General features: G+C 57.4%; 1 protein-coding gene across 9 annotated transcripts in view; it reads right to left on the bottom strand.

The window, feature by feature from the left end:
• ARAP1 (ArfGAP with RhoGAP domain, ankyrin repeat and PH domain 1) overlaps positions 1–20,269 on the bottom strand; it is a 29,304-nt gene extending 9,035 nt beyond the window's left edge. For 4 of the 9 annotated variants that reach the window (XR_008429306.1, XR_008429307.1, XM_053935178.1 and 1 more), the window contains exons 1-19: positions 20,187–20,269; positions 17,682–18,442; positions 12,338–12,486; positions 10,756–10,823; positions 9,727–9,830; positions 9,028–9,198; positions 7,405–7,474; positions 7,006–7,126; positions 6,685–6,890; positions 6,207–6,313; positions 5,927–6,126; positions 5,756–5,841; positions 4,394–4,576; positions 3,244–3,418; positions 1,697–1,831; positions 1,333–1,468; positions 732–834; positions 449–644; positions 92–137 (exon numbers count right to left, since the gene is read on the bottom strand). Coding sequence is in view for 3 of the 9 variants with exons in the window: in XM_053935178.1 (XP_053791153.1) it covers positions 92–137; positions 449–644; positions 732–834; positions 1,333–1,468; positions 1,697–1,831; positions 3,244–3,418; positions 4,394–4,576; positions 5,756–5,841; positions 5,927–6,126; positions 6,207–6,313; positions 6,685–6,890; positions 7,006–7,126; positions 7,405–7,474; positions 9,028–9,198; positions 9,727–9,830; positions 10,756–10,823; positions 12,338–12,486; positions 17,682–18,364 (2,939 nt within the window). In the remaining 6 variants the exon portion in view is untranslated. Of the gene's footprint in view, positions 1–91; positions 138–448; positions 645–731; positions 835–1,332; positions 1,469–1,696; positions 1,832–3,243; positions 3,419–4,393; positions 4,577–5,755; positions 5,842–5,926; positions 6,127–6,206; positions 6,314–6,684; positions 6,891–7,005; positions 7,127–7,404; positions 7,475–9,027; positions 9,199–9,726; positions 9,831–10,755; positions 10,824–12,337; positions 12,487–15,544; positions 15,726–16,038; positions 16,116–17,681; positions 18,443–20,186 lie in introns of those variants that run through there. The other 5 variants (XR_008429309.1, XM_053935180.1, XR_008429308.1 and 2 more) reach the window with 4 other exon arrangements.
• Positions 20,270–25,311: the final 5,042 nt, after the last annotated feature.

Here is a 25,311-nt window from a genome sequence, read left to right as displayed (position 1 = left end):
AGGGGTCTATAGTAATGGCAGAGAGGGTAAAGACACTCCAGAACAAGGAGGGGTATTTGGCTGGGGGGGGCCTTCTCCCCCACCTTCTTACCTCCGCCTCTCCACCAACACCAGAACCTCATGGTCCCCCTGGATGGCTGGAAAGGAAGGCAGGGAGCCCATCACCTATGGGAACATAGGGTGCCACAGCTCCCCTAGACCCACATCCTGTAGGAGGCTCTGCTAACATGTCCAGCTCCAGTCCAAATGGGACAAGCAGAGAGGGGGAAGAGGATGGAGAGGAAAAAGAGCAGCTGCATTTCCTCTTTCAAGGGACACTTGAGCTCCACAGGAGCGATATCCACCAGACTCCCACCAAAAGCTAGGTGTACCCTAGAGCAGGATTTGGGGGACACATCCTCCCCCCCCCCCAGCCAGGGGGTCCTGCCAGCAGGACAGGGGTACTCACAGAGCTCCTGCAGCTTGCGCAGCTGGAGAGGCTCCTGCCGACGACCATCCTCAGAGCAGATATGGAGCGTGGAGCCGACCAGGGCAAACCAGCCCTCCTGGGCACGCTCCAGGGTGAGACCCCCTTTGTAATGCAGTCGGCCAAGCCGCTCAAAGTCTAGTGCCAGCAGCTCCTCGGCACAGGGGTGGACAAAGGACTGAGCCAGGGAGGAGAGGAATCCATCAGCACCACTGCATCCAGTTGCCACCAGCACCCAGGGCCACCCCAGGCCCCTGCATCCCACCTTGGCAATAGACTTGAGCCATTCTTGAGCAGAGTCAGGGCTCTCCAGCCCGAAGAGGTAGAGTCGATCTGTCTCAGTGTACACCTCAAACGTGCTCTCAATCCTTCAGGAGGGAGGAAAAGGGGAGCCTGGGTACCCACAGGAGTGAGATAGAGCTGGGAGGGCAATAGGGGTGTTCCAGGGGTGGGAGCATCCTGCTGCATGGCTGCTGATGGCTCTGACAATGACTGATCTAATGTGAGATCCCCCCTCCATGGCCCAGGCACTCCAGCATCCCTGTGTTGCCAGACTGTTCCAACAGGAGACACAGGGACTGCACAGGGGCCACAAAATAGTTACAAAGCAGTTTGACTGGTGTTCCAGAGGGATTACAAAGCAGCTGCAAAAAGGTCGCAAAGGTGTTAGAAAGTATTGGAAAGATGCTCCAAAGGGGCTACAAACTATTTACAGAGAATCCTTGCAAAGCCATCAGTTCAGGGGCCATTGGTGGGGTTGGGGACTACAGTCCCTCGTGCCACCCTTCATGGGGGCCACTGCAGCTGTGCCAGGCCCTGCAGGAATGGAGGGGCTGTTGGGGTGCTTCAGGGGAGTGCAGCCTTACCCATGGGCATGTAGTGGGTTGTTCACCAGGCAGACAATTTCCTCCACCCTGATCTCGCCATTGGGCACAGTGTTACGGTCATTCTCATAGTAGCTGAGCACACCATCCTGCAGTGTGCACCATCGCCGGCTGAAGTCTGTACAGCACAGGAGAGCACTGAGCAGCCTCCCTAAGCTCTGGCCCACCCCATGGCACCCACCAAACCAGCCTGAGCACTCCAGCAGCACCCACTGGGTGCCCATCTGATGTGACCACCAAGCTACCAAGTAATGCTGCACTTCCCCACCACCTTTTCAACAACTGAGAGAACAGGGGAAATTGCTATCGATCTCCCAGCTCCCTTTTTCCTGTCTCACATATGTACCTTCTCGGCCCTTCCGCTCACTGATGGGCTTGACCATGGAGGGGGTCTTGTAGAGGAAGCCATTGTGGGTAATAGAGGGCAGGTGTACAGAGTAGGGCTTCTCCTCACTGCACACCATCTCCAGGCGTGGTGGCTCTGCAAGCAGGGAAATCAGTCTGTCATGGCGAGCTGGCCTCCTCCCCCAGCCCCACAAGGCAGCTGGGTTTCCCTCATCTCAGCACAAGGAACACCTCACAGGCTGCACCCCGAGCTCCCACCAGAGCACAACTGGGGTGCAAGGAACAGTGCTGGTATCCAAATCCAGGGCTGCCTGGGAGTCATTCCACATCCCGAGTCCTCCCCAAAGCCCCTCCCTAAGCACTGAGCTGGGACTGGATGGGAACAATGTGGGGAGGTGGGGTCCATGCTCCCCCACCATTGAGATCCCTCCCAGGCTGTTCCAGGACCCTGCTGCTCTGCAGGAGGTGCAGGGCAGAGCATCACAGTCCTGCAGCTGAAATAACAGCCCAGGGCTCTGTCACTGCCTCCTCATCTCATCACACTCATGTCTCCTGCCTCGATTTCCCTACCTTGCCAGCAAGATGCAACCCCCACTTCCTCCGGGATGAAGAAGAGATAGGATGCAGGTACACCTCTAAATCACACCCAGGTCTGGGTGTAGGGTACCTGGAGCTCTAGAAATGGGGAATCCAGGATGAGGCTCTCTCTGCTCTCCCAGTCCAGCCCTGCTTCACACAGTGCTGGGCTCATCCACCCCAGCAATCCCAGCAGTATGAGCCCAAGCTTTGGATTTCTCTGGCTCACTGGGGTGGCCTGGCAGGCCTCACAGCTCTCCCAGGCACCTTTAGAGCAGACACATCAGGAAAAGCTGGGCCAGCCCCAGGCCTGGGCAAATTCCAACTTCCACAGGACAGACTTGGCTGCCAAGGCAAGGAGGGAGGTGACAGCTCTGGCAGGCGCTGACCAGCCCCCACACCTCTGTTCCACCTGCCCAAGCATTCCTGCCCACTTGCCCAACACCTATATTAGGGTGCAGATCCCACAGGAGCCGTCAGCTCTCCTGGAGTCAAGTTCAGGGGCTGGGGTGCACATCCAGCAGAATGGGACCGGTCATTAGGGGGTCAGCCCTCCTGCCCCAGGACATGTTGGAGGTGGGGGCTGCCCATCTGACAGAGGAATGTCCCTTGAAGCTACCTGGAATGCCCACAGCATGCCAGGATGGTGTGGGAATACTCTCTCCTATCCCTTCCAGTACCTGCAACACCTGCCTGCATCCCTAGCTAGGCTTCAGACCTGTGTTCCCAGCTGGGATTGAGCCCCCAGGGGCACAGGGATTCCCCAAAGCCTCTCTTCCCTCTCACGGGGTACACAGACCCTCGACAGTGCCAGCAGATGGAGAGCCTCCTGCCAGGAAGCTGCTGGCAGGACACAGAGCTGGGACCAGCTCAAAACTTAGCTGTGTCCCCCAGAATACCCCAGCAGCAACTCTGGGAATGTTGCCAGTGGGTGTGAGCTCATGGTGGAGCTTCAAGGGGATCAGCCCTTACCTGAGGTTTTGTTGTGGAGCAGGAACTCCATCTGCAGCCGCTGCCCACTTCTCTCAGCCAGGGCCAGGGGCGTTGGGCACTGGGGGTCCCCAGTGTCACAGGTCACCGATGCCCCACAGAAGAGCAGAGCCTGTGTCTCTGCCAGGTCACTGGTGGTGACAGCCACACACAGAGCCTGCAGCAGAGCCAGGAGGCCAGTGGTGAAGCTGATGGCTCTCACTGAGGAGGAGGAGAAGACCCCCAGCAAAAGGAGCCGGGGCCAGTGAGCTGGAGCCAGTGAGCTGTGGACCCCTGGCTGCCTCCCAGCCGCCTCCCAGCCGCCTGGTCAGAACAAAGGAGGCTCAAACTGGGAGAAAAAGTTTGGAGCCAGCAGCAGCGAATCCCTCCCTTAAGGAGCTGGGGTGAAGTCATACAGCAGCAGGGCGGGCCAGCCAAGCCAGAGTACGAAAACAAACAAGCCCACATGCGAATTCCCTTGGCTGACTGGGCTCCCCATGTACTCCCACCGCTTGTAAAAACACTGGAGGAACCACGGCAGGGGCGAAGCCATGGCAGAGCAGGAGGCGACAGTCAGCAGCCAGAGTGCCAGGATGGCATTCCCTGGGTGATATTCCTTGTGTGACCGCTTAGTCTGGCACCCTGCAAACAGCCAGCACCGGGAATGGGTGCCATTGGTGGTGATTAGGAGTGCTGGTCAGGCGCTCCTGGGGAGGGATGTCAAGCTGCCTCAACTGAGGTGTACCTCCAGCTCAAGCTCATGTAAGCCCTATCCAGGCCAGAGCTTGAATGCAAAAACATTTCCAAGCTAAGGAGAGGTAAACCTTAGGGCTGCCTGGCTGTGGTAGGGAGAGCCCATCTTGGACAAGGGTCTCCAGCCTGGACATGAAGCTGGTTACACCCCACAGCAGAGATGTTACCCTGTCCCCACAGCTGGCTCATCCTTCCTGGAGACCCCAGACTTTGGCTTGGGGTGCACAGTGAGGATACAGGGTGTGCAATGGGGGCTGGGGGGATACAGGCAGGGAGGGATGGTGGGCAGTCTGCTTGGACACAGATTTCACTCCCAAAAGAGCCTCAGGACCCCAGCTCAGCACCACTTTGCACCCAGGCAGAACCCCCAAGCAAGTGCCCATCCCTGGGGGCCACTGACCCTGTCAAGCTCCTCCTGGTTGCCGAAGAGTGGGTGGTAGTGGCGGTACTTGCCCTCCCGGTATTTGGCGATGAGGAAGCGCCTCCTCTCCTGGCTGCCACTGGTGGGACTAATGGCCTCACTGGGAGGCACATTTGCAGCCCAAAACTGATTGGCCATTATGTTGCCAAACTGCTGGAAGAGCTGTGAAAACAATGACAAGGAAATGCCAATGTGACCATACTGCTGGGGCATGTGGGGGGGCTTTGCTGGGGGCAGGGTGCTGCCCCAGAGGAACAGTGGGGTGCAGGAAGAGGATGGGTGGTGTAGGGGAGTGGGAGTGCGCAGGGTGCAGGTGCACCCACCCACCCACTGCAGGCATGCAGCATCTGACAGCCCCCATAGCCGCCAACTCCCCTTCCTGCCCCGGAAAACCACATCTGGAAAGCAGAACCCAGCTGTGGGAGGTGGGGTGGTGCTCGGTACCCATGGGGAGAGATTCAAAGTGCTTTTGGTGGCCCCTTGCCATCCTGCTACCCACAGCTGAGCAATGCCATTAAGAGATTTATCAGGAAGACCCACATCACCTCAATACCCACGGGACACTGCCAGCACCCCACAGTTCTTAGGGGTGGAATGGGTGCATGCGAGAGTCGAGAAGGGGCGGTGCGAGGTGGGGCCCTGGGGATGCTGGGGTGGTTTTCAGGCAGGGTTCCCAGAGAGGGGAGGGAAAACGGAGCAGTCGCAGGCAGGAGCTGGAAGGGGTTGGGAGCTCGGGGAGCAAGCAGTGCTGGAGGCGGGGGCTGCGCCGGTGGGACGCCAAGTAGGAATGCAGGATCTGAGCAGGATACATGGGAAGAACCGAGCCAGCCAAGCTCTGCCGGCAGGAAATGGCTGCCAGATTAGGTCTTGAAACGAATCCCAGCTGCCCCCGCCCACCTATTCCCGGCCCTGGCTGCGCCACCACATTCCTCCACGCCGGCGGCCTTACCGCTTCCGGGAACTGCTCTGCCCTCGGCCCTACTCCAATCCCACAGCCACGGCCCCACAGCCACTCCAGCTGCTCCACAGCCATGTACCCACAGAAAAAGAGACACCGTCTGTCTGCACACCCGTCTGCACACCAGCACACACGAAGTGCTGCTTGTCCTTACCGGCATGCTGAACTGGCTGCCAGGGATCCACAGGGACAGAATAAAAGGCTGCTGGGGGTCCTCTCCCCAGCCAAGCAACACCGTGGTGTCCCCCCAAGGGCCTGGAATCAGCCTGGAAGAGCCTTGCCGTGCTCCAGCAGCCCACAGCCCACAGCGAGCAGCTCCATAATGCAGAGCGAACAGGGTGTTTCCCCCAAAAAGGCTTTTTGGGACTGGTCTGTGCCACTACCTCGATCAGCTCTTCAGTCCACACCTTCCTGTCCATCTTCAGGCTCCGGACTTTGGTGATGCCAGGACCCATTCCCCGGTGTTCCCCTGCCAGTGAGATGAGCCATTAGGGACCTATTTTGTGGTGGGAAAGGGCTGGGATCCCCATTTGTGCCCCTCTGGTCATGGATACCTGCACATCTCTTGCAGATGACAACACAGAGGTTGATGGAGGCCCAGTCAGGTTTGGGGGAGCCACAGTCGGCACAGAAGCAGTTAGACTCCACCGCCCAGATCCTCTCGGCCACCTCCGAGTTGGAGAGTGCCTCAGTGATGGACTGCTGCATGGCCTCCACCCATTCCTCCTTCTCTTGCTCAGAGTCAGCAGAGAAGCTACCAGGAGGGATGGGGGTGAGATACCATGGTTCAGGGTGGGCAGCACCCTCAGCACCCCCTCCCCACCCTGGGCTCACCTGAAGATCCTGTATGGTGTGGTGAGGTCAAAGCCTCGGCGATCCACCTCCCTGACGTTCCCCACATTCATCTCAATGTAGGTGATGCCAATCCCCAGCCGATAGTCCTGGTGGGGGAGGGTGGGCAAGAGATATGGGGGGATGGATGATGGGACCAAGTGCCTGGGAGCTGGGGTAACTCTGTCCCTTCACTGGTTAGCTCTCATCCTGGGTGTACCTAGGGCACCGCAGACTCTGGAAGCAGCTACAGTGGGTGTCATGCTCCTGGGAGATCTCAAGGCTCAGAGCCAGCAGAGAGGAAGGGCTCAGAGGGCAGCACCCTGTGGCTTCTGTGCTGTCTCCATTTGAGGGGTGGCAACAGGCCTGAGTGCCCTAGCTCACTCCTGCTCTGCTCAGGCTGGGAGTACAAAGGGAAGGGGTCCCCCCTTGAAATGGCATCAGGGTCCCCCAGAGTGCCACAGCCCCCTCAGCAACCCACCTCCGCATTCTTGTAAAGGAATACTTTGTCCCCAGCCACCACCACAAAGAGCTTGTGCTTAAAGCCCCGCAGCTCCAGGAAGCCACTCTTATCAGCTAGCTCAGTGGCACTGTCAGTGGCTAAGGACATCGATGTCCTCACTGCAGCTTTGCTCTTCCGCTCCTCTGCAATCTGCTGTAGGGTCCATATCCACTCATTGCGGTCTGCTGTGGGGCCAAAGGTGAGACAGATCAGGATCAGCCTGAGCCCAGGAGCCAATGGGACTCATCCCTTGGGCTGGGAAGGGAGAGGAGCTGGGGAACAGGGACCCCTGTCACTCACCATCATTCTCAGCCCGGAACACGAAGTTGCGGTTGTTGGTGACAACCTCAAATTTCTGGTCCCCAACACTGGAGACGCGGGAGATGGAGGAGACAGGAATGAGCCGCTTGGAGTAGGTATCCTGGGTCAGGGAGTGAGAGACACACTGCTCATGTCTGTGGCCTCAGGGAAATGGGGAAGTTAGTGCCCCAGGTTCCCAATGCTCCAGCTCCAATGTCCAGGACGCTCTGAGCCTCCCACATCTCATCCCCAGCACCCAGCCATGGCTACTCCCTGGGATACTGACCCTTGGTACAGCCACATCTCTGAGCTGGGATGCCCAGAGGGAGGTGGCCCTGCTGGGACAGCTCCTCTGCCACCTTCTCATCCCAAACCCCCAGATCCATCTTCTCCACCCACCTTTTCACTGTCAAAATAGCGGAGGTAGTCAGTGTCAAGCTTCACCCAGCGCTTCTGGTAGATATAGGACCTGGGAGGGGACCGGAGAGACCCATTGGAGAGGATGCCCTTGAACTCAGGATGATTCTGCTTGCGTATTCACGCCCCAGTTGCCAAAAGCCTGGGGCCACCTCGTCATTGATCTTGCCCTGTGTCCCCTGCCCTCGATGTCCCCAGCCTTCCATTCTGCCCTGTGTCCCCAACCCTTAATCTAGTGCTATATCCCCAGTCCTCCATCCTGCACAGGGATAAGAGGCCTGTCCCGGCCAGCCCTTGAAGTCCCAAGCCCTTGATCCTGTGCCCTCATGTTGCTGCTGGTGATAACAATGCTTCATGCTTTACTCCAGGCACCAATTAAAACATAGAGCTGAGAACAAGTGATGCCCCTAAAAGGCAGGATTCAAGCCAGGAGATACATTCCAGGAGGGATGAGTGGCACCAGAGCAGAGGAAGAATCTGTGCATCTCTATCAGGATGAGGATACAGATGAGAGGCAGGATCCTCTGGAGGCTGGAAGACAGCCCACCAGAGACCCCTTTGCCCTCCCCAGCTGAGAATGCAGACCAGCCACAGGAAAAGGCAGAAGACTCTTCTGCCCATACCTTTAGCATTAGGGCTGCAGGAGGAGCCAAGCCCTTTCCAACACAGCTCCAGCAAGCCCTGCCATGCAGCCCCCTACCAGCATTGAACATCCAGGTCCCCCTCTGCTGGTGGGGTTGGGGGTTGGTGTGGCAGCAGGGACACAGTTGCTCAAGGGCTTGTTTACTCAGGAAAAGTTTGCTGGAGCAGTTTCCCAGAGACCTTCCAGCTGCTCTCACTTCCCCAGCAGCACAGCTGCTCTGTTGCAAACAGCTAAGCTTCCTCCTCCTCGGTGGAACTGTTGCCTTGGGGCTTAATCGGAGCCCAGATTAAGAAGCTCCCAAACATCCATCACATCTCCTGCTTGATTGTTGCCTCCCAGCTAGTGCAGGGGCTCTTTGAGTGGGCTCCCTGTGCACACTGTGTTGGTTGTGCTCACTGGGTTCACTAGACTCCCTGGAGGATCACTGGCTCCCCATGACTCACTGGAGTCACAGACACAAGCCCAGCACTTCCCCTGTTTTACGGTTGTACCACTCTGACTATCCACCATGAGCCTAGGATTTGGAGCTGCTATCCCATGGAATAGGGGCTATCACCACCTCCTCCTGCAGCAAACCCAGCAATGTCAAATGCACAGCTCAGCCCAGACACCCCACCTCATCCTGACAGCTTCTCTTGTGGTCACCGCTATTCCAGGGCTCCCCCAGAGGAAAAGCAGCTCTTTTCCCAGTAATGCAGGGTCTGAGAGAAAGGTCGAGCTGCAGCCTCCCCTTCTCAGCAAAGTCAGTACAATAACTGGTGGCACCTGCTCTGAGAAAGGCTCTTTCACAAAAAATGGGTGTTTCTAGCCTAAATCACAGGTTAGAAGGGAGTGGAAGGAGCCCCTAGAAATGGATTTTCACCAAAGCAAAAGTACACCCCCACGAGCAGGAATGACAGGTGAGAAAAGGAGGGGACAAGTACCCTTCTATGTCACACAGGGACCCCCAGTACATCACTCACCCCTGTGGCGGGTTCTTGTCCAGCCATCCTGCTCTGATGGTGGGTGACAGCAGGCTGGTGGCACTGGTGCCCTCCATGCTGTCACTAAGTATGCTGGGGCTGCTGCCAGGAAAGGCGTCGCGTGCAGGCAGGTGCAGGACGGGGTCCCTGTCACTCCAGCTGCTGCCACCACTGGGGATGAGGAGCCGAGGGAGGGGGTTAAGAGCTGGCAGGTCTCGGGAGGGGCTGAGGCTCCCTGGCATGCTTCAGCCTCCCTGTGACCTTCCCTGAGGCGCAGGCAATGCAGGCCAGCCATATGCAAGCGGGGACACTGGGGACAGTCCCTTCGGTGGGGTCCCAGCATGTCCCCCAGTCCCAGGGACAGCCTAGGCCTGAGTCCCAGCTCTGGGAGGGGGGACAGGGGCACCCCCAAGACTGCAGCCCCAACCCAGTGATACGCAGAGCTGCTCTCTGCCCACACACACTCACACGTGCTCCCATGCACAGGTCCTGCGTGTGTCCATGTGTGTGCACACTGTGGAGCTGTGCATACACAAGAAGCCCTAACCTGTGCACTCACCTGCCCTGCCATGCACAAGAGCTCTCTGCCTGTGCTTGCACCCCCCACACAAACAGAAACACCCCCTGTTACACGCACACAACATGTCACCACCATTACACACACATGCCCTGCACACAGCACGGCAGCCAAGCTCGTACTTGGCAGGGGGTGCATTGGGGTGGTCCTCGCCAAACTCATCTTCACTGAAGAGGCTGTTGAAACGCACGGACCGTGGTCGCCCCATCCTAGACTCAGCATCCTCCTGCAGAGACACACACTTGTGGCACCTGGGGTCTCCTTGGTGCTGCCACTGCACCGTGAGGGTACAGGGTGGATGGAAGGAGAAGGGACACTATGCCATGTCACCAGCCCATCCCCAGCTCAACGGGTGCCCACAGTGCCAAGGTGCCCTGGAAGAGGCATGCTGAGGCTCACAGAGAGAGGAAAGTTTGCCAAGGGAGGAGCTGAACACCAGGATGGTTATTTATAGCAACTGAGCTTCATGAGAATGCCTGAGCTTCATGAGAAATCTCGCATTGCCTCCTTGGCCCTGGTGTTCCCAAGCCAAGGCAGATGGGGGCTTCAGGTGTTCAGGGGGCTCTGCAGCTTCTGGGACTCCTGAAATCCATCTGTTCCCACCCCAGAGAGCAAGGGAGGCAGATAGAAATTCACAATCCAGGGATTACATTCAAGATGCAGTGCTGGAGATGTCTACTAGCACACACTCTGGGCATGTGAGTGTGGTGGGGTGCTGCACACCTGTGGGTGCTCCCCAGAGACCCCAGAGGACCCAGTGAGTGCTTCCTGGGGACACTTGGGTGAGACCTGGTGGGTGCTCCCCAGGGACCCTTGAGTCCCAGCACCACTGAAAGACGTGACAGATACTTCCCAAGGACATTGACAAACCGAGTTCCATCTCTGGGGTTCCAACCCCAATGGGAGACACAGTGGGTGCTTCCTGGAAACCCTGGGGTTCCAGCCCCCATGGGAAACCCCAGGGGGTACTCCCTAGGAACCTATGGGAGACCCAGTGGGTGCTCAGTGAGGAAGAACCCCTCTCTAGTCACCACCACCATGCTCCTCCAGCCCTAACCAGTATCTCTGGAGCATCCCAAGGCTAGTACCTGTCCTTAGGGCCAGTCACCCTGCTAGCTCTTGCCCACCTCCAGCCCCATGGTGGGACCAACCTTGGCCATCTCTCCTGTTGGTCTGGCTAATTCCTCCTCCCACGCCGAGTCCTCGTAGTCTGAGTCATCTGACAAAGGAGAGGGAAGATGCTGGGAATCAGCTGGGGTGGAGCACGGGGTCCCAGTTTTCCCTGCTACCCTGGAGCCTGTGGGGAGGATGATGCAGGCATGGCTGGCTTCCCCTTGCTTACCCTTGGCAAATAACCATACCATACTTGTGACAACAAGGGTTTTATCAAGGAGTTTGGGGAAGAGCTGGGAAAGGGCAAAGTCCTACTAGTGGCACCTCCCAGCACTGTCACAACACTCCTAGCCTCACCAGAAGGGGACTTGGTGACACTTTGGCTCCATCCAGACTCTCGTGTTTCTTCCTGGGAGCTCCTGCTGCTGGGGGTTCCCAGGGGCTTTTTCCACAGCTTGTTTTCCAGGGTGGATTCCCCTCCCTCCTCTCCCATTCCTTATCAGGTCCTGAGCTTGTGCACCATGGAAATGAGATCCCAGATGATGATGGGAGTGAGATGGTTCCTCCTCACCCAGCACCCACATCAGCAGGAATCCTGGTCAGGATTGTAACCCCACAGGGAATAAGTGGCCCCAGACAGCCTGGCCCTGGCAGACACCCTCTCCCAAATCCCACTGAGAATCTTGATCATATTCCTCCCAAAACCCCAACCCAGATGATGGTGTTTGGGCCATGGCAGCAGGCAAGGATGCTGTCAGGCTGTAGGGGGTTGAGGGGTGCAGGTAGATGCTCACCTTGGCACCACAGAAACTCCTGCAAACTCTGCATCCCAAACCCATCAGGGTGGGAGCAGCTTTCCTCCCCGCACTCCCCAACAGATAAGCTCTGTCCTGATAACCTGTCCATGGCTTCTCCCAGCTTCTGAAACACACCCCAGCTCCCATTTAAACCAGAGCTGCTACCTGCAGGCTGCTGGCCTTGAGAGGCACCCAGCACCCCACACAACTCAGCCCTTCCTCCTCCTTCCAGCAGAGCTATTGCAGCTGAAGTATAGTCCAACCAGGGCAGCACCCTGAGACCAAACCTTCACCTCTCCATGGGGGTCCCCAGCTCAGCATTGCTCCCTGCAGTTGGCTGAGCCCCAGGGACACCCTGAGGATGGGGCTGGGGGATGCAAAGGCACAGTCCTGGGACCCCAAAACCAGGGATATCTGCATTTCAGCCTCTTGACAGGTTCACTTTTCCTCTGTGAGTGAGTGTGGGTGCTTCCAGCACCCACAGAAATCTTTGCTCTGATCTAGGAGAGGCTGCACCCAAACCCCCAGTTCACATCTCGCATCCCCTCAAACTCCCAAACCAGGTTTTACACCCCTTCCCTGAAGCCCCCAGCTCAGACCTCACATACCCTAAATCCCCCAGCCCAGGTCTTGCACCCATGACTCCCCCAGCCCAGAAGGCAAGAAAGAGGATACAGAAGAAAGAGACCGCAGCAAGGGCAGAGGAACAAACTGATAAGAAGGAAGGCACAGCACCATGGGATGGATGCTGATGGATTGGCAGCCAGATATCCCAAGGCAAGATTTGTGATGGGAAGACTGGAGAGGCCTCCCTTGTACTCACCAAACTCTGGCACGAAGGTAAGGGTAGCCTTGGAGGGCAGCGCCGGTGGTGTCGGTGCTGGCGCCTTGGTGCAAGGCAGGGGAATCAGGGAGGACAGGGTGATGCCAGGTGCTCTTTCAATGATGGGGACCTCCTCTTTGGCAGGGATGCTGTGGGAGAGAGGAGCAAGCACTGCCTTATGCCAGCCTCTGCCTCACTTCCCAACACTGATACACCTGCAGGGGGGTCACGCCTGCAAAGGTTCAAGTCCAGGTGGGATGGGGCTTGGAGCAACCTGGTCTAGTGGGAGGTGTCCCTGCCCTTGGCAAGGGCTTTAAGGTCCCATCCAATCCAAACCATTCTGTGATCCCATGATTCCATGGCCAAGGATGCCATCAGCATGCCATGATTTCTGGGATGTGCCTCCCAGCACATGGCTTGTGCACAGGAGCTTTCCGTTAGCTTGGGGTGAGCTGGAGAAGAAACTTCTCCCTGGTTGGAGCAGGAAGCAGGCAAGGACAGGAGTGCCGGTTCTCCCTGGGTCAGCCTGACCTAATTTCTCAGCAGCTATTTCCATGGGAACCAGCCACAACCATCCATACATTAGGGAATGCTGGCAGGAAAGGAGGGGAGCATGGGCAGGGAGGGGAGTGTGGGCAGTGGAACAGCACTGCTCCAAACACCACCAGGCAGGAGCTGCTGGAGCACCTAGGTGTGCAGAGACCCACAGACATGGAAGTGACAGTGCACAAGCCAAAGAGCCTCCAGCAAGAGCCTGGCTGAGGTCTGCATCTGTGCAGCCACCCAGGATGGTATTTGTCCCCTGGGGGTGTGGTTGGAGGGCTGCAACACGAGCCCCATGGCCAGCAGTGAGATGACAAGCATCAGGCCAGGACAACCCCTGGATGGGGACTTCTCATGAGGGTTTCTGGCTCAGCCCCAGTCCTATCCAGCCCCTAGCCCCACCATCCCAGGGACTAGCAGGATGGGCACCCACTCAGCTCAGGCACAAATAACACCCCAGTTTCCCAAAACACCCTCCCCACTGGTCTGCCTGCTCCACCTGTCATCATCTGCTGCTGTAGGATCCCTGGGCTTCATGTCCCCCCATGGCTCCATGAAGTGGGTGCCCTGCACTTCCTGGACCCCCATGCAGCCATGCCCAAAGGATGCCAGTCCTGCTCCAGGCAGGGTCTGGCTGATGCCACCTCTGCCATTAGAGAAGTAGCAAACCAGTGCCTTATGTGCTGTGCCTTATCAGAGCAGCACCTTAAATGCTATCCTTTATATAAGCCTCTCTTCTAAGGGGGCAGAGAGAGCTGTTCTCCCACAGCCACCACCCCAAAGCCAAACCTCTGCCCAGGCCGCCACCCCTGCCCTGCTCACCCAGCCCTCCGAAAAGGAGTCTTCTGTCATCGCTTCCTTGGACATCACTTTCTACAACCCCCTCACCCCACCAGCTGCTCAGGGGGCTGCTCTAATCCCTAGACCATCTCCTGGGCATGGAGAGGGGGTGCCCCCCCTCACTGACAGCCTCATCCCACAGTTAGGATGCAGACATGCTCATGGGATCCTCTGTGGGGTGTCTAGGTCTGAGCCATCAGTGGCCAAAACTGAGGGGCTCACAGCCCCGCTTGCTGGCATTGGGAGGGTGGCATCAAGTTCAGAGCTGGTAAGAGAGTTCCCAGTGTTGAACACAGTTGTTGCCATCAACCTGTGGGAGGTAGTATCGCAGACATCCCACACCCAGCAGGGCTGGGATGATCCTATCACCTCCTGGCACAGAAATGCTTGGGGTAGCCCAGGGTTTGGGGGGATGGTGAGAATTCGGAGGTGAACACAGCCTGGAGGAAACCACAATGTGGCTCTGCTAGCAGCTAGGAGGAAGTGCCAGGGACCACAGCAGCACAGGCGGAAGTGAGGGGAGATGGTTGGGTGGCGTCACCCCAGAAATGCCCAGGTCACTTGCTCTGCTCCCAGGCTGTTTGCATATGCAGAGGTGCTCCAGCTCTTCCTCAGCCCTCATTCTCAGAGGTCCCTCCCCTGTGGGCACTTCCACCTCCACAAGGGGTTAATGGTGGGGTCTCATTCCCACCCAGAGACAGGGCCAGACCAATGCAGCTGCCTCACAACTGCTGTCAAAGAGCCCCGATCCCAGGCTGGATGCAGTGAGCATCACCCTGATGTGGGCAAGTACCATCCAGACCTGGGCAAACATTACCCTGATGTGGGCATCAGCTCAGCATGGGCAAGGATCATCCAGATATGAGCAGCCATCAGCCCCAGCAGGGGGGCAAGCATCTCCCATTGTTGTTGGTCCTTGGGAAGCCCAGCATTATCCCCCCCAACCCCAGGCCTTTCCTGTTCAGTGGCTGCAGGTGCCCAGGTCAGGTCCCTCCAGGGGGCAGGAGATGGGTTTAGGGCCAACAGCAGCACCCTAGGGCTGTGGAGCTCCCTTGGACCCAGCGCAGGGCACTTTGGCCAGTCACCCATCACTCCAGGGAGCCCCAGTGTGGCTAGCTTCCCAAGCTCCCAGCAGATGCTGCCCCACACATAGAGCCAGGACCCAACACCCACCATAGGGTGACTCATACCCTCACCCTCCTGAATGCACTCCTTGTCTGTGCCAGCTGTCCTGCACCACAGCACCTCATCTACCCACAGGCATGGCCAGGCACCAGCACTGGCCAAAGAGTCATAGAACTATGGAATGGTTTGGTTGGGAAAAGACTTTAAAGCTTATCTCATGCCATGGGCAGGGACACCTACAACCCCAGGTTACTCCAAGCCCCATCCAACCCAGCTTTGAACACTTCCAGGGATGGGGCAGCCACAGCTTCTTGGGACAGCCTGTGCCAGGGCCTTACCACAGTCAGAGGGAAGAATTTCTTGGGACAAGAGCCCACCTATGACCAATATATTCCTGGTCATACAATTAAAGTGACTTTTAAAATCAGAGTTTTGGGGCTCAGCTGGTTAGTTCTGAACTCCTCAATATATCTGCATAATACACATATAACATACATATGGATGCACAAATATACTCCTGTATATATTCACTAAAGCATCAAGATCTATGTGAGAAATATATATGTACACACATCTATACAGACACATACACCCATACATATTCCCTTTTGTCGCTACCAAGCACCAACACATACATATAGCCTATATGTTATGAGTGCATGATGGCACACCAGGTGCCAGGGCCCTGTGGTCACCCACCTGTCCCACACCAGCACAGCCCCCGGGGCTCTGTCACGGTGATCCCAGAGTCCCCCAAGCCACTTGGAGTACCCTTGTGTCCAGGGGGTGCTGTTCAGCCACTGACGCCTGGTGAGGCCACAGGCCCACCCCGTCCTGAGTCTCATGGTCCTGCATGCAGCTCCCAAGGGACCCTTATGCACCCCCAGATCTCCCGGGGCAGCTCAAGGGGGGAATCCCAGCCCCCGAGTGCACAGCCTTCGGGGTGTCTGCCAGGATGGGCAGCGTCTGTTACGCAGCAGAATGCCCGTCCCCGGGGCAGGAGGAACTGGGGGACCAACAATGCCTGTGAGCACACAGGCCAGGGCAGGAAACACCCGCTGGAGCCGGCAGAGCGAGAGGCGCATCCGGTAGCGCCGGCAGTTCGATCCCATCCCAAAAATCCCTCCGCCCCGATCCCCGCCGGCTGCTTCTGTGCGGCACGCCTGGCACTGTGCCAGCCGTGCCCCCCCTACCTGGGTGGGTGACAGCAACCACGGTGGGACCGATCGGCACCACGGGGAGGACTGGGGGAGGGCGGCAGGGAGCGGAGCTTCTCACCCCGGCACTTCCTGCACTGGCTGAAACAGCAAAACTTCCTGAGCTGGCCGAAGCAGCGGCATGTCCTGCATACCAAATCCTCACCATGGCCAGTAAGAACCCACGGCACGGCCAGTACCAGAACGCTGGTATGGCTGGCACCAAACACCCTGCACGGACGGCACTAAACCCACGGCACAGCTGGCACCAAACCACATGGCAAGGACCAAACCGCTGGCACGTCCAGCACCAAACCAGCACAGCTTGCACCAAAGTGGCAACCATCGGCCTCATCGTGCCCAGGCAGCTTTCTGGCCAGGGCAGGATGGAGAGTGGCTCCAGGAGGATTTGGGTGACTATCCTGGTGCAGAAATACAGTGGTGGGAACAGTTCCTGGGGTGCCAGGATGAACACTGTTGATCTGGAGTCCAAGGAGCCCCAGGGACAGGTGTTGTCCCCCATGGCATGCCAGCCCCCCACATCAGCTGCCTGAGCCCCCTCCCCAGCTCAGCATCCCAGCCCATTCCCTCCAGGTAGGGGTCAGAGCATGGGCAGAGGGATCATTTCCACTCACCCTACCACAAAAAGCCCATTGGGACACAGGGATGGGAAGCTGGAGGGGGAACCCAGCCACCAGCCCTCCCATTCTCATCCTGACTACACACATCCAGCACCATCAGTCCAGCTGGATGGTCCCATCCAGCACCATCAGTCAGGACAAACCCAGCCTCACTCCCAGGACCCCCCTCAGGGGACCAGCTAGACACCCTAGCTCCAGGAACATATCCCTTAGAGTCTGTGGGTCCGGGGGAGGTTGTGGGGAAGGATTCCCAGGGTGGGGGGGCCACACAAGCTTGGTGACATTCCCTCACCTGACCCCAGGAGGGTGCTGGCACCCAGGAGCTTGTCTGCCCCCTCCAAACTGCACTCCCAGTCCTCATTCCACATCTGCTTGTGCTCTGCAGGATTTGGGAGTGCACTGGGTGACTGGGAGATCAAAGAGGGGGGGCTGCAAGCACTGCTGTCCCAAAATTCCAGCCTGCTCCCATGTCATCTGGCCACAGAAGCTGGCAGCAGCTTTGCCCTGTGTTCCCTGTGTGCAGCAGTTCACTGTCTTGCACCCACTGGTGTCAAGAGTTCCTCAGGCTTCAGCACTGCCTACATTGCAGGAGGGGAGAAGGCAGGGCTCTACACTATTGCGGGGATTACACCCCAGCCCATGCCAGCCTGGAGTGACCTGGGTGACTGGGATGATCAGAGTGGATACATCCAGCTAGAGCCAAAATAAACATTTCAGCATCCCCTGCCCTGGTGCTGGTACCCTGTAGAAATGTGCTGTGGCCTGGGACAGGGGTACTCCCAGGGGTTATGCTGGGGTTGGGAAAGGGTTAGTACCCCCATGGAACATGCTGGGGCTGGGAGTACCCCCAGGAGATGTGCTAAGATCTGGGGAGGGCATAGGTACTCCAGGCAACACATGTCATGACCCCGAGGGTCCCACCCACATCACAGTAGTCCCCCACACAGACCCAGCCACCTTAGGGCATCCCCAGGCCCATGCCCCTGCCACCCCCCTTACCTCCTCTGGAACACAGCCCTGGGGGGGAGCACGGGGGGGCGGTCAGGCAATGGAGGGCCCTTCAGGCTCTGGCACTTGGTTCCCAGTTGGTGTTGCTTGGCTGGCAGTGGCGGCAATGGGGGTCTCGCCCTGCTGTCAGCAGGGGGCTTCTCCCCAAGGGCTGGTGGAGAGGGGTCCTCCAGGACTGGGAGATGGCTGCAGGATGCGGGGTGGGGCTCGGGACTGTCCCCCAATAGTGATGGTGAGAATTTGAGGGGGGGGTGGCATCCCACCCTGGGTGGGATGGGTGGGGGCAGCTGGGTGAAGCTTGCACCCCTCTCTGGCTCCAGCAGTGGGGTCCCACCGGGCACTGGCAGGCACTTGGGCCCCAGCTGCTCAAGCCGCTCCAGCCCTGTTGCAGTGCTCAGGCGGAAGATGTGGCATTTCATGGGGACAGGTTTACTGGCAGGGGGCTGGTGAGTCCCGGCGGGTAGCGGGGCCTCAGCGAAGGCTTTCTGCAACCCCAGGAGGATGCGGCGGCGGTGGCCGGGCAGCAGCACCCCAAGGTGGGTGAGCCCCTCGTCTGTCAGAGCCCGGCAGTCCCACACTGACCACAGCTCACTTTGCTGGAAGCTCTCCACATACTGGTCGAGGTGGAGGGCAGACAGCCATGCAGCCACTGGCAGAGATCCCTCCTCCTCCATGGCAGGCAGCTGGCCACAGAAACCTGCACTACTCAGTGCATCTTCTGTTGCCAGCAAGGCTCAGGATGACATCAGGACCTGGGAATGGAGACAACAGGATCAGGATCAGTCCCCAAAACACACACCAGGTGAAGCCTGGAGTCCCAAAACCAACATTCCCAGTGAAGCAACCTGGTTTTCCTATGGCCTCCAACCATGCTGTGTCCCCTGGATCACCCAGTCCTGAACTGGGAAGCTGCAGGGGTGTAGAATGCTGCAGGGTCCCAGTTTAGGCATTGAAACATAGAGGCCATCCCTTTAGAAGTGAAGGCACCATGGAGCCCCAGCTTGGTCCCAGGGGGTGGTATTTGGGCTGTGAGACAGAGCAGTAGGGGATTATCCACATTGTGGATAATGAGGGAATGTGCCTGAATATGCCTGATTCAAGGACAGGGCAGCTGTTGGCTGCACCTCAGAGCTGTCACCCTCCAGGACGCAGCTCCCCTGGTTTACAGCAGCAAGCCAGGATGGAGTTACATGGACAGTTGGATCCAGAAGGCTGTCCCCTCTCCTGGGCTGTCCCTATCACAGCCAGTGGCAGGGTGTTGTCACTGGAGCCCCCAACCCAAACCACATTAAACCCCTCCTCACAGACTACATGCGCACCATGGCATTACTCCAGAGCCCTATCCCTGGCATTGCTCTGGCATGGCACCACACTCTGGAGTGCTGGCAGAGCACCTGTGCAGCACCCTTGGTGCACACACCTAGCAAAGTTCCCTTGTGGCATCGAGAGCTTGGGACATGGGGCTCACTTGGTGTCTCAGCTCCTGCAGCAGAACATCCATCCCACGCCATACCTGTTGGCAGGGCAAATCCCTGCCTCATTATACCAACGAGCAGCAGATGGGATACCCTGCCCTTCCCACCCACCAGCATCATGGTCTCGGCAGGCTCCAGGCAGGAGGCAGATCTCATCATGCCAGCACACACAGCACTGCTAGTGACCCTGGCACCATCTTATTTTGTGTTTGCTGGAGGTTTTTCTAGACCTGCTAAGGAGCCAGAGGATTTCCTGGAGCCGTAAATAGGCCAGTCTGATCTGCCATCAGAGTCACATTTTCTGTGACTTAGGCAGGTCCCTCAGCAGCACTTGAGGTTTCGGTGCAAAGTGCACAGCTGAGCAAGGCTCGTCCTCAACCTGGCACTAACTGGACACTGCCGAGCCTGAGACACTATGGTGTCCCCACAGCCAATGACCCCTACACCTCGAGACACCAGCATCTCAGTGGTGCTGCTGGGATGTGGCCACAGTGCCACTTCCCTGGCACTTCCTGGTACAGTTTGGTTTTGCTTCAGGCTCCAAGGACCAAGGAAGGAGCAACAGGGACCCAGGGCTGACTGACCCCTGTGGCTCCTTGCTGGCAGCACCAGAAAAATCAGCACCCAGGACCTTCCCACTGGTCCCAGCAATCCCAACCAGCACCACAAAATCCCTGAATCAGAATAAAATTCTCTCTCCCACCTCCACACCTAGAAAGCCCTTGTCTATTACTGAAAATAGATAAGTAATGGTGCTGGGTGACATTGCTGTCACCACATCCCAGTGACACCAGCGCAGGCAGGCTCAACCCCAATTGGGCACTGGCTCTGGAGAAGCAGAGAGAAACACAGTGACACCAGTATGGGGCTCCCACAAATGTCCCCTGTCCTGGCTAGAGCAAAGGAGTCACCACCACTGTCACCCACTGACACCAGTGCCAACATCCCCGGTGCTGTGCCAGGACATTGATGCAATGGTGGGACAGACCCATCAGGAAGGGACAGCTGCACCAGCACTCACCGTTGGCACTGCCCCAGCACTATCTGGGGTGGCTGAGGGCCCTCCTTGCTACTCACTGCGGACAGGGATGGGGACAAAACTCCAATGAGGGAAGTGCAGTGTCCCCGGTGTGCCAGGCTGGCAGCTCCCCGTTGCTGTTGGGCCCTTTGCCCTCACCAAGTAAATAATTCATCAGGCCTTTTCTAGGTTCCCTCCTTCTATCATTAATCATTTAACCTCTGTGCTAAACAAGATGAGGATATTCCAGAAGCAAAACCAAGACAGGGAGATGCCGTAACCCAACAGGCTGCTGGGGATCGGGGGGTAACCCCAGCTGTGGCCCCTGCCAAGGACAAATCCTCCCAGTGCTGACCCACTGCATTCCTCCCCGGGATTAGGCAACACCACAGGGGCTGTTTTGTAAGATACTTAAAGGCTGGACAAATGGTGTGAGGAGGGAATGGCAAGGGCTGCCAGCACCCTGGCACTGTGGCTGGTGCTCTGGGGGGATAAGTCAGGATGCCAAAATACATGAGGACCAGACCCCTCAGCCCCATCCCAAACCCACACAGCCCTCACTCTCCCAGTGCTGGGGATGAAGGGTCTGGGGGTGCCTGGTGCTGGTCCCTTTTATCTGGACCAAGAGGCTTAGCAAGCCCCTCTATCCCCAAACTTGGGTGTTAGCTGCTTTTCTGAGGGCTCCTGCAGCTACCCCAGCCCACTTCAGATGCCCTCAATTCAACAGAGCATTTGGGATGCACCTCTTCCCCCAGCAGAGCTGAGCATTGTAACCCAGGGAGGAGCCCCCCATGATGCAGGAGTGTGCCCACCCTTCTCCCACTGCATCCCACCACTCTCTCAGGGCCATGGGACTCCCAGCCCTCAGGTAGGGCACTAATGAGGGCTGGGCTTGTTCAATTAAGGAGCTGTGTATGCCAGGGAAACTGTGGGCTCTGACTGGAAGTGACAGGCGAGTATACTATACTCCCTTCACTGGCTCCAGCTTCCCCTGGGTAATCAGTTACGCTTAATGACATGCCAGGGATCGAGTAGTGTGACCAGGGTCATCAGGATGTCACTGACAGAGCTGCACTCACCACCCAAGCACACAATAAAAGTGGTGGCCATCCCACAGGTCTTCCCTGCGTGTCCCTTCGATGGCACCCAGAATAGTGGCCATGAGCCAGGAAAATCCAGCACAGGAGCACTGTTGGGTGTCTGGCACCCACTTGATTGATCTAGTTCCCATTGCAATTCCTCCTCTAATGTAGGCAAACCCTGCCTGCACCCCATGTTCCCCTTCCCCAGGTCTGTGGGCTCATTAATCAAGGAAAGCTAATTACCAGCACACGGTCCCTTGGCTCAGCAGGAGGAGATGGCCAGCCTGCCTGTGGTTCAGCTGGCGCAGTGGAGGTTTGCCAAGGGGTCTCTGCCTGCCCCAGTACTTCCTCAAACGCCACCTCAGCAATGGGAACTTTCCGGAAAGCCAAGCAGAGTTTTGAGCTAGGATGTGGTGCAATAGTCACCCCAGGCCCCACCAGAACTGTGAGACCTCAGTGTGGTAATGTACTGACCACAGCCGCCATGAGGGACAAGAAGACCGGATCTTGAGGCGGTGTGAGCCCTGGGTGACAGAAGGACGGGGCAGGGCTTTCAGCAGGAGAAGAAGGAAGAGCCAGGCAGGGTGATCTCTGGGAAATGAGAGCTCAGCAGTACTACGGCAGGAACCTGGTACCAAGGACAGGGCGTAGTGGGGCAGCAGGACAAGCTGAGCTCTGGCCACTGGACTGAAGGGGACACGCAGGCAGGTGGCTGCCATGTTGCACCACCCCAGGACCCCTGTGGATTCCCAGAGAGGGCAGTAAGCTGTTACCCACCAGGGTTCCTGTGGGCTGAGGGAACAAAGCCGAGTGGTGGAAGGACCTGTGGGAACAGGGCTGGCCACCAGTGGGAAGGGGGATTCTTCAGCCACCAAGCTCCAGCAGCACCGGGCAATCAGTCTCACACCACAGCAATTTTTACCTTTTCCTGCCTAAATTAAGGAGAGATCCTCAGACAAGGGGCCACGGCCAGCCAGAATGAGGCCAATGTCACCAGTGTTCCTGCTGGATCCAGGGAGTGAATGTGATGTCTCCAACAGACCTCCTAGGGCTACCACAGATTCTCCATTCAGCTGGGAATTGAAAACACCACATCCTCACCCTGAAACTGCCCAAGCAGAATCCTCAGCAAGCAGTGATTACTCCAAAGCAAACAAAGGGTGCCGGGACAGCACCCAGAACTCCACAGATCCCTTCCCACCCAAACCTTCCACACTCCACCTCAGTGGGTGCCCATCTGCTCAGCAGCACCCAAGGTCTTTCCTGGGAGAGTGAGGCTTTTTCATTTTCAAGATCTTCTCAGCCAAAGAAATTGCAAATGATATTCAAACCCCTCAGGTGCTGTTCAGGGATCAAGTTCAAGCTTGCGGAATCACAATCCAGAGCCTCCTCCCTCTGCCATGAGTTGCCACTTCCAGGTGGTTCATGTGAAGAAGCCAGAGGGTGCTCATCAGCCCCCTTCTCAGGGGCCTGAGGGCTCACACACACACCAGGGTGTGTCCCTACATGAGAACTGTCCCAGGCTGGCTCTCTGTGCAGATGGAGGGTGTGCACAGATGTGGAAGGTGGGCAGTGATGAGGTGGGTGAGAAGTTAGGGACAAGGGGGCAGGAAAACTGAGAGTTCCTCATTTCCTCAAGGTCCCACCTGCATTCCCCTTCCCCCATGGGGAAGGTAAAACATATCCCAGGCTGTGGCACCAACAAACAGATGAGTTTGCATCAGTAAACAGAATGTTGCTGCCTGCCTCACAAATTTAGCCAGAAAAGGGGCAAATGCAGCCAGAAATGAGCAAATTCAGTCAAAAAAAGTGGTAAGTCCAACTAGAAATGGGGAAATACAGGCAGAAAAGGGGTAAATACATCTGGCAATACTGTTGCTACCCACTGAGTTTCACTGGAATGCTCTCAGCTCCTGACACACTTTATGGAAGCTGCCAGCAAACTAGGTCAGGAAGCCAACCCCCCCACCTGCACAACCACCCCAGAGGAGGTCCAATGTCCCAGGGTCTGGTGATGCTGGGGGGTGAGGAGGGGGAGGCGCTGTGGCAACAGCCTGGCTGCAGAGGATGAGTCCCTGATGGGTCCCCTGGGAAGCATGGCACCTCCTTCCTCCATGAGAAATCAGCCCCATCACCCAACATCCAGCACTAAAACCATGCAGGTCCCTGTTTCACTTTCCTGTAAGTGGGAAGTGAAAGAGGGGTGACCCCTCCAGCTATGGATGGGGTGTACCCTTTTCCAGCCCTGATGCCCTCCCACCTCCTCTTCATGCTCATTGCGGTGCAACTCCAGCCCATGCACAGGCTCTGTCCCCAACAGCAGGGTCACACCATACCAGGGCCACCCCCCTGGATTCCCCTGGCCACTACAGCACCGCAGATAAGCAAAGCCAGGGGATGCTGCAGCAGGGACAGAAGTACTGGGACCACCAACAATGTGCACCCACCCCCTCTTTGCAAAAGACTTTCTACACAGCCGGGCTCTCCCTCACCTGTAGATTTGAGGGACTCATCTGCAAATCATCCCCAAGCATCAAACCCCCCACAGCCACAGAGTCCTGCCACAGGAGCTGCATCATTCCCTGCATGGGGGAGCATAACTCCCTGCCTCCCACAAGACACCCCCAAAATCTCAAGGGCTCACTTTGCTCTGAGGCTAAGTTCTGGCAGCAAACACATCCTCAATATTGCTCTAAATATCCTTATCCCTGATGTCCTGGCTGTGGCCCATAACACATCCCCCGTAGCTGCTGGAGCACCCCAGAATAGCCACTGACCCCTAGCACTCAGCTCTGTGCCTGCAAAAATTGGCTTTTGGGGTTGAACCCACAACTTAAAATTGCTGTCCCTGCAATGGTGCTAGACCTAGGAACCCCCCGTGCAGGTGCAGCCCATGGGCACCCCAAACACAACCCGATAGCCCCAGCAGTGTGAAGGTGTCCATGGACCCAGCTTGCCATTACTGGAGGACAAAGCAACCATCATCCCAGTTCCAGCTGCACAGCACTGGTAAAGCTCCAGGCTTTGCCAGACAGACTGGGAAGCAGCGAGGAAGAGGAAAGCAAGGGAAGCCCACTACCAGCATCACCTGGTATCTGGGTGCTATTGGTGGTGGTTAGTGTGACACAGGCACTGCTGGCAGGGGGCCTGGCACAGCCGCAGCTGACGCTGTTTTTTGGCCATGAACAGGGACATGCCAGATCCCCAGCAGAAAACAAATCTTCCAGCTAGGTCCTCAGGGTCCCTTTATCCAGCTTCACCCCTGGCATCGGCAGCACAACCACACAGTATCCCCCAACACGTCACTCACCCCAACCAGGCAATAGGACCCCTGCAGTGGCACAGGAATGAGGGCAATCAGCAATGCCAGGGCTCTCTGGAGACTGGGACTGAGCTGGGTTATACCGGGGTTGAGCTGGGGTCTGCTTAGGGGACCTGCGATATACTGGAAGTGAACTGGGAAGGCTGGGGTTAAGCTGAGATGTGCTGGTATTGAGCTGGGAAGTGATGGGGTGAATTGGAATATACTGTGGAGGAGCTGGGATGTGCTGGGGGGAGCTGGGGAATACTGGGATTAAACTGGGATGAACTGGGTTTGAGCTGGGATGTGCTGAGGTGAACTGGGGTATAGTGAGATTCAGTGGGGGTGCACTGGGAATGAGTTAGGGACAGCTGAGGGCCACCTGGGGAGTACCAGGGTTCAACTGGAGTGTACTGGGGTTGAGCTGGGATTGAACTCGGGTGTACTGGAGGTAAACTGGAGTCAGCCGGGAGTGAACTGGGGTTTCACTGGGAGGAAGCTGGAGCATACTGGAATTGAACCAGGGTTGAGCAGGGACATACTGAGATTGCAGTGGGGTGTTCTGGGGGTGACCTGGAGCATATTGCGGTCGAGCTAAGGTGTGCTGAGAGCGAGCTGGGGCATACTAGAATTTGGCTCGGGAGTACCGGGGCTGAGCTGGGGTATACTGGGGTTAATCCGTGGCATGAGTACCCCAATCAGGGGGAAGCACACCACTGTTGCAGCTGAGCCAGGGAACAACAAT

The sequence above is a fragment of the Vidua chalybeata genome, chromosome 2 (assembly GCF_026979565.1).
Source record: "Vidua chalybeata isolate OUT-0048 chromosome 2, bVidCha1 merged haplotype, whole genome shotgun sequence".
NCBI classification, from domain to species: Eukaryota; Metazoa; Chordata; class Aves; order Passeriformes; family Viduidae; genus Vidua; species Vidua chalybeata.
Note: the sequence above shows the minus strand (reverse complement) of the source record. Positions and strands in the feature narration are given on the sequence as shown.